Source organism: Panulirus ornatus, chromosome 43, assembly GCF_036320965.1.
Source record: "Panulirus ornatus isolate Po-2019 chromosome 43, ASM3632096v1, whole genome shotgun sequence".
In the NCBI taxonomy this organism is placed as follows: Eukaryota; Metazoa; Arthropoda; class Malacostraca; order Decapoda; family Palinuridae; genus Panulirus; species Panulirus ornatus.
In genome coordinates this window covers 27,897,081-27,907,965 of record NC_092266.1, presented here as the reverse complement: position 1 = coordinate 27,907,965, position 10,885 = coordinate 27,897,081, and the positions used below count along the sequence as shown (strand labels likewise).

At 48.5% G+C, this 10,885-nt stretch overlaps 2 protein-coding genes across 2 annotated transcripts; both read left to right on the top strand.

Annotated features, from left to right (window-relative positions):
- The first annotated feature begins 631 nt into the window (after window positions 1–631).
- Window positions 632–2,934, top strand: LOC139762585 (uncharacterized). Its single transcript, XM_071687612.1, has 2 exons — window positions 632–713; window positions 1,618–2,934. The coding sequence occupies exons 1-2, from the start codon at window positions 702–704 to the stop codon at window positions 2,692–2,694; spliced, it is 1,089 nt and encodes a 362-aa protein (XP_071543713.1). The 5' UTR covers window positions 632–701; the 3' UTR covers window positions 2,695–2,934.
- A 5,873-nt stretch (window positions 2,935–8,807) lies between these two features.
- On the top strand, window positions 8,808–10,106 carry LOC139762584 (uncharacterized). The gene has a single exon (XM_071687610.1). The coding sequence runs from the start codon at window positions 8,822–8,824 to the stop codon at window positions 9,845–9,847; it is 1,026 nt and encodes a 341-aa protein (XP_071543711.1). The 5' UTR covers window positions 8,808–8,821; the 3' UTR covers window positions 9,848–10,106.
- Window positions 10,107–10,885: the final 779 nt, after the last annotated feature.

Genomic DNA, 10,885 nt, shown 5'->3' with positions numbered 1-10,885 from the left:
GAAGGCCATCGTCAAAACAAGCTAGCTTGGGGTCGGACCTGCACCGGCTCGAATCGTGGTCATGGTAGGCAGCCTACATCCAATCCAGGTGTTCCCCTCGCGGACTGGTCGATGAATAAGTACCTTGGCTTAGGCTAGTAGGTGCTGGTGTGTGCAGACACACATTAGGTGCAAAGACATGGCAAATATATATATATATAGGAGGGTTAAGAGACGGAGAAACACGAGTACAAAACTCTCTCCACGTAACACTCCCTATGCAATCACAGCTAGTAACCACACTGAGGTATAAACACACCTCACCAGCGATGTAATCAATGTGTTACCACCAAACAACTGAAACGACCATCGCCTTGTTACAACAGACCGCAGGACGCAGCGTGTCAGTCTCTTTGAACACTTCAATATAAACCTTGACCATTACGGCATGACACTGAATATAGAAAAGATAGATAGACAAATAGATAGATAAATAGACAGACAGACAGATAGATAGATAGATAGATAGATAGTTAGATCCTTGCAGGCAAATACTAATCGTACCCACGTCTAATGACTTCACAGTTTCACTTATCTGTCTCCATCAGCGGGTAAAATACCACGAATAATCCATGTCTCAGCCGAGGAAAGCTACCCCTGTCCATGCTGGGAGGAGGTATATATAAGGCGGTGGACAACTGGAGCGGACACAGCACTCCACCATGAAGCTCTTGGTGAGTCCTTCCTCCCTCTCTGTCTCTCCCCTCCGGGGCGCTTCTCCACAGACACACATACACACACACACCCTCTCTCGTGTACCGCAGAACACCCATAGCTGACGAAGATGTCTGTGTCTGTGTTTCACCTGTAGGCAAATGTGCTGTTATTGGCGAGCCGTGAGGACTTATCTCTGAGCTGAAGTTGTTCATGCAAGTATAGATATACGAACTGGCTTACCGAGTGATTGAGTAATTACTTCTTTTAAGAAAAGAATTACGTGAAAATGGCTTTAATTGGCTTTCTAAATACTCTTCAAAGTCGACTGTTAAAAAGATGTTGTGTTTTCCAATTTCGAGAAGATGGATGATGTCTGCCAAAAAGCTGTTGTTAATTTTGAACTATGAAAAGCTTCAGTTCTGATATCTGGAGATCCTCCTCCTGCCTTTGTTCCTGAAGCACCGTCTTTATAAAAGGAGACTGAGAGAATCCCTATAGTGTAGTGAGGTGAATTTTTAACCTGTAAGGCTGGGGAGAGTGTGGCCACTGGTGACCTTAAATCGATCTTCAAGGCCGAAGTGTATCACACTAGCACACACACACACACACACGACACACGCACACACACACACACACACACACACACACACACACAAACGCGCGCGCTCAAGGATAAAACTTGGCAAATGAAGACAGTGTACATATATATATATATATATATATAAGAACCTCTCTGTATAGTTTCCAGTGTGAACGAACGAGTGCAGTCATATACAACTTTAATTTCCCACGTTCTCAGTAACTTAATCTGCTGGAACATAGTAAAGTTCTTACCCCAACTTTCCCATATCCTGTGTAACATGACTTACTCCCTATAGAGAACTGTACACATTTCACTAACAGTGAACTTGCGTCTTTCAGATCCAGGTTCTACTGCTCGTTGCCTTAGCGGCTGCCGCCCCTGAAGGCTACAACTTCCAGTCCTCTGGCCCGGGGCCTTCCCAGGGCGGCTGTAGGGATGGCGAGATTCTTCATGTGGATGGCACCTGCGTCGTACCCAAAGTTACGAGGAACGTCTTCATATTCTCCTCTCCTGAGCAACCACGACCACCCTCCGGCCCACCACCACAGGTCCCTCCTCCCAGGGTGGAACACAACATCTTGTTTATCCGCGCCCCTGAAGAAGGCGAGGGCCTAGACCCCATCGTCGTGCCGGCGCCCAGGCAGAAGAACATCGTCTACGTCCTCAACAAGGAAACGGAACATGACCAGAAAGTCATCGAGGTCCCAGCAGCGCCGCCCAGCAACCCCGAGGTGTACTTCGTCAACTATGGTGAGGGCGAGAACCCGACCCTTCCAGGCGGTATAGACTTCCAAACCGCCCTCAACTCCGCAGTCCATGCCGACAGTCAGCTCATCGGAGACGCCACGGGACTTCCAGGCGGCGGGAGCGGTGTATCTGGCAACCTCGGGGCTGGCAGTGGATTTGGCGGGAACGCTGGCATCGGTGGAGTGGTTGGCGGCCACGTCGCCAGCGACGAAGTCGGGGGCTTCGACGACCATAGTTTTGGCGGCAACTCTGTCACCAACGGATTTAATGGCCTGGGCGGTGGCTACAGTGTCAGCGCCGGCGTAGGAGGCGCAGGAGGCGCAGGAGGAGGCATCATCAGCGATCTAGGAAGTAACGTTGCCGGCGTCGGAGGCGGATTTGGCAGTGTCTTCGGAGACTCCGGCAGCCAAGTGATTACAAGCGGTGGAGATGGTAGCTACGGGGGCGGTGCCGGAGGCAGAGGTGGTGATTTTGCGGTCAACACTCAAGGAGCCAGTGGCTTTGGTGGTAACGGTGGAGGACGTGGGTACTTTGTCACCAACGGGGCCAACACTAGCGGCGGTGGGGGCTTCAATGGTGGGTCAGCAGTGGTGCCCACACCAGGAGGAGACTACGGCCCCCCAACCAACAACGTGAACGCTCCCTCACGTCCATACCCGACGGTATAAGTGATCTCCGTCTCATCACGGCCGCAACCATGCTCAAAGCAGTATGATGACGTAAAAGAAACCTGCTTCTGAGCGGAGCGCAGCCTTGAATGAGCGGCAAAAAAAAAAGAAAAAAGATACGAGAGTTGTATTATGATACACGTAATAATGATAATAATAAAAATGACCAATAAAAGAATTCATATACATAAATACATACATTATATACATTATCATCTTTATGGTAAGAATCAAGTAACTTTCCGGAAATATAATTATATATATGATATACCTGACGTTTTCTTTTTTCCCAGTCTATGACACCCCAGTTTCCAAATCACCTCCGCCTCAACCACCGTCATAACAATCAACCTCTCCAACCAACCACACACACCCATCCCTTCCTCATCAGGTCAACGAGGAGTTCGCAATCAGTAGGACCACTGCCACGTGCCACCCAGATCAGTGCTGTTAACGAGTTACGGGGAGAGAGAGAGAGAGAGAGAGAGAGAGAGAGAGAGAGAGAGAGAGAGAGAGAGAGAGAGAGAGAGAGAAACACACTGTGCTACTGACTGCTCTCGGTACAGTCATCCCCTCTGGGGTTGGCCAAGCTCCCCTGAACCGTTCACCTCTCCTCTGGACTGTAGTATAGACCAGGAGAAAGGTGAGAGGCGACTAGAAAATCCTCTCTAGTCGAACTTAGAACAACATGATTCTCTAACAAACCTCCCCCTAAGGTTAGAATAGAATCCTACTGGTTGAAGGAAAGATACGATATACTTCTCTCTTTTGTTTCCTCTTTTTTTGTCTCTCTTTTTTGTCGACCGTCACTATCATGGCGCTTGGTGAAAGAGAATATTACATACGGTAGAAAAAAATTGGACGCTGATTTATCTTTCAGAGGTCTGCCGGTACGATGCATTTTACTTCCGCGTAGCTCAGAGCCTCACTGAATGTTAAGGGGAAATGTCTATTGAAAATAGATACTGTGTAACGAGACACACACACACACACACACACACACACACACGTTATACATCGAGCATACAAAGAAATACAGAGGAATTCCAAACAGCAACGGACGATTGGATCCCATTTTTGAGGTCTGTTTGTGAGAGTGGAAGTGGATCAGATCCTAACTCATTAGTGTGGTAAAAGTATAAGGGCATCTTGATAACTGATAGAGAAAAATCTGCACACTCTCATTGTGACTAAGGAGGCGTAAATGATGTTAGACTTGTGACTTTTGAAGCGAAATACTTATATCAAGTTCATTTTCAAACGTTTCTACTTCGCCTCATTCGAGATATACTAATAACAAAAGGGATTCAGATGCAAGTTAAACTCTCACTCACAAACTACAGGTTACCGTAGTCCATGTGAAATTTCCGTGAATTCTCATATTTCAAGACATACTCCTCTCCATACTGTGAATTCAAACCCTATGGAACACTTCCCATCACCCGAAGACGAAGATGCGATCTAGGGGCAAAATGGCTCTCAGCTGTCAGTTTGTAGTGAGTAAACTTCGCTTCGGATCGGCACGTTTAACATCACACACACACACACACACACACACACACACACACACACACAAAATAAACCTTAACTTCGTTGGACAAACCACAGTTGCATTAACCTGCTGAGTGGTTTTCAGAGACGCACTTAGGAGCATCGTCTGTGACACGGAAACCCTCATTATCGCCAATAATGGCCAGACAGACGTACGATACATTAGGCACTTCGCATGCGTGGCACGAACCGCTGCCACAAAACAACAGAGACTCACATTATATGGGTAGAAAAACGCTACGTTTATGCCTATGACGCGGCACAGTGTGCACGTGAGACTGCACAATACCTCTTCGCATGCCTGGTCTCCCTTGGACCGTCACTCGCTCGATGAAAGTCGGGATCATATGCACGGATCGTATTTCTCAATCCTTGGGAAAACTGCAAGTAGCGCCTCGAGCGCTGGAGCACCCGAGCCTCTGAACGTGGACTGGGGAAGGAGGAGGGGAGGGAGTCTTTCAGAAACCACAGACGAGAATTTGCTTTTTAGGAAATTGGCAGGTGTGTGTGTGTGTGTGCTCTGCATCCGGCGGTCGTATGTTAACGGGAGATGACACAGGGAGATGTAAACAAGTGGTGGAGAAAGCTGAATACGATCAAATGGTTAGAAGGAGAAAAGGGAAACTCCATCAGCAGTCCAGCAATAATGTTGAGAGATCTTTTGTGAGGTACGTGTATGTTTACCCTTGAGGGGGACGTCCAGGCCTTTGAACACGACAATGCTGCCTTTGAGCACGACGGCACAACCCTTGAACGGGACTGTCCGACCTTGGAACACGACAGTACCACCCTTGAACACGACGGCAGTAAACCTTGAACGCGACAGAATAACCCTTGAACACAACAGCACGACCCTTGAACCCGACGGGACGATCCTAAAACACCTTGGTACGATCCTTGGCTGTGATTACCTGGTCTTACGGTCGCGGTCAAGGTTCCCAGCGCCACGGTTAAGCGGCTAAACAGACAGACAACGCAGCAAACTGTTAATCAGGTCGTTGAGGCGACACTGGCTAATGATACATCAAAAAGAACCTGAAGTGAGAAGCCTTGATTTCTTCTCTGATGGAGGGAGGGAAGGAGGGAGGAAGGGGCCATTGAAATGTGGATAAAGGCAAGAGGTAATGAAGAGAGGCAACAGTTGGTGGAAATGGAGGCAACAGTTGGTGGAAAGGGAGGCAACAGTAGGTGGAAAGGGAGGCAACAGTTGGTGGAAAGAGAGGCAACATGTGGAGGAATAGGAGGCAACAGGCTTCCAAAACCTAAATGGATAGACAACAGTCAGATAAAACCTTTAGAATAGATAATGATTAAAGAAAATACGTGAGAAGCAAGACGAGAAGGCGCGGCTGTCTCCGTGTGTGTGTGTAGCGACACATCCTCCCGTCCCACTGGCGTCTAGTTGATAATGTCCATGAAATTCAGCGAGAGACTCACGCCTCGCTGGAGACGACGGCACTAGGCTACCGTGTGTGTGTGTGTGTGTGTGTGTGTGTGTGTGTACTTGACGTATCATTATCATCGTGTGATCAGGATGAGGGAAAGACCTGCAAGGTTACGTCAAGGTTGCGTTACAATCAGTAGCAAGGGAAGGTCCTTTTCGAAGTTCAGACGTTCCTTGACGAGATCATACGCCTCAACGTCCACTGCAGGTCGTCTCAGACTTCGATGTGGGTGACGCACCCTCTCGTGGTGTGTAGACTCATGCGGGCGGAGCCGGGTAACACACGTGAGAGGAATATTTTAGGAATATCAAGACTCACTTTCCTTCGAGTGGCAACGCACAGCCATGTGATATTCGATCCGAGGATCTTTGGTAATGTTTCATCTTTAAACTTATATGAAGCAACTCACGTGATATGGGATTCTAGTTTGGCGATTTAAACACACACACACACACACACACACACACACACACACACAACACACACACACAGGAAATATTCAACAAGCTCTTTACATCCTACGTAAGACCTATATGTTTCACTTACGAAGAGAGAAGAGTGAGGGGTGACCTGAAAAGAAAAAAGAAGTGAATTACTTTTATAGCATGAGAGTGGTGGATGAATGGAATAGAACGACTGAAGACAACATACAGAAGCTTAAAAATTAGTACGATGGTAGAGAATTCTCATGAAATGAGGCCCCTCACAAGTGTGAAACTCCCTCTCCATACAGTACACACTGGTGATTAATACACTGGAAAGAAGCATTTGAACTACAGACCGGCCTCCCTGACAAGTGTGGTCTGTGAGGTGCTGGAAAAGATGATCAGGAAGCAAATGGATCACTTCCTGCGAAGGAGACATCAAGTCTGTGGATAAGGAAGTATTCAATAAGCTCTTCGTATCCTACGTGAGGCTAGAACTAGGATATACTTCTAAAGTTTAATCACTTCACCCAAAAAAGCACAAAGAGTTAAGAGAGGTCCAGAGGAGAGGAACGATAATGATACTAAAACTGGCCAGAGGCCTGAAATTTTCCCACCAATGGAAGACAGAATTTCTTGAAGGCAGACTCATGATGAAGACAGCGAAATTTTTGTTGAGAAATGTACGGATAAAATGGCCAGAGGACATGACATGAATTATGCAGAAAAGTTGTTTAGAAGGATGTGAAGAGGTACTTTTATAGTATAAGAATGGTAAACAAAATGGAATGAATTGCTTTTGAATGTGGTAATTGTATACAGCATGGTAGAAAATGTTCAAGAAATGGGGCCCCACGTGTGTAGAATTCCCTACCCGTACAGTACAAAAGGTCAATAATAAATGGATAGTTATACACACAAACATACATACACTGTCCTCCATGGTGTAAATGTTAGCGTTACTGACCACGAGTCCGCACGGACCCGCCTGAGGTCGGATCAGCGTGGGTTCGAATCCAATGCGTGGCAGTCGGCCCACACCCAACTAAAGTGTTCATCCTCCCAAAAGGAATATCCAGTAAATGAGTATTTTAAAGTTGGAGTGTGTGTGTGTGTGTGTGTGTGTGTGTGTTTACACACACACATAAGATGAAAGACATCTCACACATAGTACTCACAGACAGACAGACAGACAAACACAGGAAGACACTATGTGACTTTCAAGAGGATTGCGCGTGGGGGTGTGGAGGGTAAGGGAGGAGAGAGAGTCCCAAGTGCCAGTGAAGGTGGGGGAAGAGCAGAGGTAAAAGGGTGAGGTGGAGGAACGAGAAAGCAGATATATAAGACGCCGGTCAATTGGGTCAGGCACCACACTCCACCATGAGGATTCCGGTGAGTCCTGCCTCTCGCTCTCTCTCTCTCTCTGTCGGCGTCTCCACCTTCGGGCCTTTTTTCAAGAGCGATGGTCAATAGGAACAATACGAGTAGCCCTGCGATGCAGATACGATGGCTTGGCACCGTAGCCCTGCGGTACACATACGATGGCTTGGCACACTCCTGAAGAAGGAGACTGATGGCTTGGCACACTCCTGAAGAAGGAGACTGATGGCTTGGCACACTCCTGAAGAAGGAGATATTTCACTTCCAGGAAATGAGTCTGAGGAAACAGGAGCTCCCGCGGATGGAGGGAGGGAGGGAGTCAGAGGAGGACGGCTCAGTGACAAGGACCTCGGCGGCTACACGCAAGACGCCTCCGTCTTCAACGCACACGCAAGCTACGCCCGACCTGAAGTGATACTCGAAAATCCGTACCTCGATAAGACTCTCCAGTGGACGCACTAGCCGGAGTAATATTGATAAATATAATTACAAGGACGTAAGGGATATTACCCTACGTCCTTGTGATTATACTGATCCTAATTATAATCCTTTTCAGGAGAACTCCTCTTACTTGGGGAAATCATTTAAAAATCTGATACTATCTGGAAGGCTGTGTGTGTGTGTGTGTCTCCTTCTGCCACGTTGGTCAGGAACACGGAAGTCTGGAGCCATCTCTGAAAATGACGTGGAAAACTGCCTGCATCCAAATTGGTTCATCTGAGCCCCTGCAACCAAGTATGTGTTGGGTTCTTCTAGTTATACATCTACCGGTATCATCGCTTCCGACGCTGGGCGTTTCTGGCGTGCTTGTGGTCGCGCTAATGTTGCTCACCCAAGAGCAGGAAGTGAACGGTCATGCCGCAGACGATACAAATGACGGCTGCAGTTTACGGTCAACCTCGTTTTCTCTCTCTCTTAATGCCTGCCGAAGACAGAGCAAGAGAACTTGTCTCATACATTTGGTTTAGCAATAATACTTACGGTTACAAGAATTACCCCTGTAGTTCCTCCGCTGAAATCATAATACCACAAAGCTACAGACGTTTCAAGCTGTAGTATATAAAAAAGCATAATCGCATTATGAGAGAAATCTAAGTAAACAGCCGCCAGCTCGGTAGTATATGTCAAAGTGATGCCAGTCAACAACACATAGTTCATCCCAGCGGCTTACAGGGTGACGAGCCTTGTGGATTTAGAGTGATAGCATGTGTGCATGTGTATACGTGTGTGGTGCGTGTGTGTGTCTGCGTCTGTGCGGTGTGTGTGTGTGCGTGTATGTGTGTCTGTGTTAACCATTCAAGTGCTTACCATCCATTCTTTAACTCAATGTTGCAGGTTCTGCTTGCGCTTGTTGGGATGGCAGCGTCCGCAGTTCCTCTATACAACCTGCCTCCCCCGCTTCCTCCTGGGCCGGGGGGGATTTCTCACCGTGGCTGCAGGAACGGTGAGATCCTGCACGTGGACGGGAGATGCGTTCGTCCCAGCATCTCAAAGAACGTGTTCGTATTCACAGCTCCTGAAGTGCCCAAACCCATCGGGCCACCGCCGCCCATCCCTCTGCCCAAGGTGGAGTACAATCTTATGTTTGTCCGCATCCCTGAACAGAAGGACACCTTTGATCCCATCGTCGTACCGCCGCCCCAGCGGAAGAGCATCGTCTACGTCCTGAACAAGCAGACAGAACAAAGCCAACAGGTCATCCAGGTTCCTCCAGCGCCGCCTAGCAACCCCGAGGTGTACTTCGTCAACTATGGCGAGGGCGAGAACCCGACCCTTCCAGGCGGTATAGACTTTCAGACCGCCCTCAACTCCGCAGTCCATGCCAATGGCCAAGTCATTGGAGACAGCGGGGAACACCTGGGCGTTGGTAGCGGTCCCATCGTCAGTCTTGACGGAGGCAACGGATTTGGCGGGATCGTTGGAGGCGGAGGAGGCTTAGACGGCCATCGTGGTGGAGGCGGCGGAGGCGGAGGAGGCGGCGGAGGCGTATTCAGCGGCAGCATTGGTGGACTCGGCAGCGGCGAGGTCTCCTACGGTGGCCACAGGGGCAGCAGCGGCGGCGGCGGAGGCGTGCAAGATTTTCACAGTAGCATTGGCACTGGCGTGAGCGGGTTCGGCGGTAATTTCGGAGGCGCTGGCGACATCATCGACAGCAGTAGCTTCGGCGGTTACGTTGGAGCGGACGTTGGAGGTGGCACCGGAGGTGGTGGTGGTGGTAGCATTGCTGGGGCCAGCAGCTTCGCCGGCGACGTCAGGGGAGTTGTCGGACACGGCAGCATTGGTGATGGAGGGTTCGTCAGCACCGCAGGAGCCGTGGACGCCCCTACCAGCAGCTACAGTCAGATCTCTTAGCCAAGACCAGGCCTTCCTCTCGTGGCAACACGTTAGTAAATGAATCAAAGACGAAAATCGTCCACACAGAAGAGGATGATTCAACGTAGCTAGTTGTTGTTGTTGTTGTTGTTGTTGTTTTTTAAGAATGATGTATATTTTTATGAGAAAATAATATAAGCCAATCTACCGTAAATATCATTTTATTTTCCCTGAGACGCTACAATCCCCTGGCTTACCAGACATCCACATTAGCTCATTCATAGATATGACTGGATTCATAGTATCGACAAGCAGTGCAGGGTAGGCTGGTGAACAGGTAATGGTAGGTATGAGTCAAGGGTCACAGGGAGAGAGATATAGAGTGATTACATCGAACTGGCAGTGACAGAAAGCCTCACTGAATAAGGAGATTCCCCAGGGGGATTTATGAGATGTTGATGAGGTAGATGGACAATGAGGAGATGATAGTACCCTAGATACTTCCTTAAACCTTAAAAAAAAAAAAAAACTGACGTGGCATGTAGCCAAAGACGAAAGGTGAGGAAGACCCGGTGAAGGACATTGGTTTAAAAGGGCTACAGACAGCATTTGCCCCTCCCTCACCTTCCTGAGGTTAGATTAGTTCAGGGCTCAAACGAAGCACCTCTCTCTCTCTCTCTCTTTCTACACCAGCGAGAGGGAGGCTGGTTCTTGTGGTGGCCGGGTGGGATAACCAGCCCAACAACACCCCCTAGGCCCAGTGCTTAGGTCCCTCACCACCGGCGGGCCCGCCCTTGAGCATAGGGCCCGCACCTCCTGAAGGGGAGAGAGCTATAATTTCAAACAACACATCTCCACAAGCACAACATCCTGATCAATTATCTGTCATTATGGGACAAATGGCTGGCCTCAGCTTGCTTGCAGTCGGCCGTCAAGCATATTCATCATGATTTGCGTGAAATATTTTCATCTTACCAGCCACATATAGAAGCATACCAGAGTCTCTCCCCATAAAACTTGGAATGACTTTCATCTGAACTTTTTTCTTTTTTTTTGTGGCAAAATGACTCGTCTCTC

What these genes read in the sequence shown, in the direction of transcription:
- LOC139762584 (XM_071687610.1), top strand. Translation starts at nt 8,822, where the DNA reads ATGTTGCAGGTTCTGCTTGCGCTTGTTGGGATGGCAGCGTCCGCAGTT.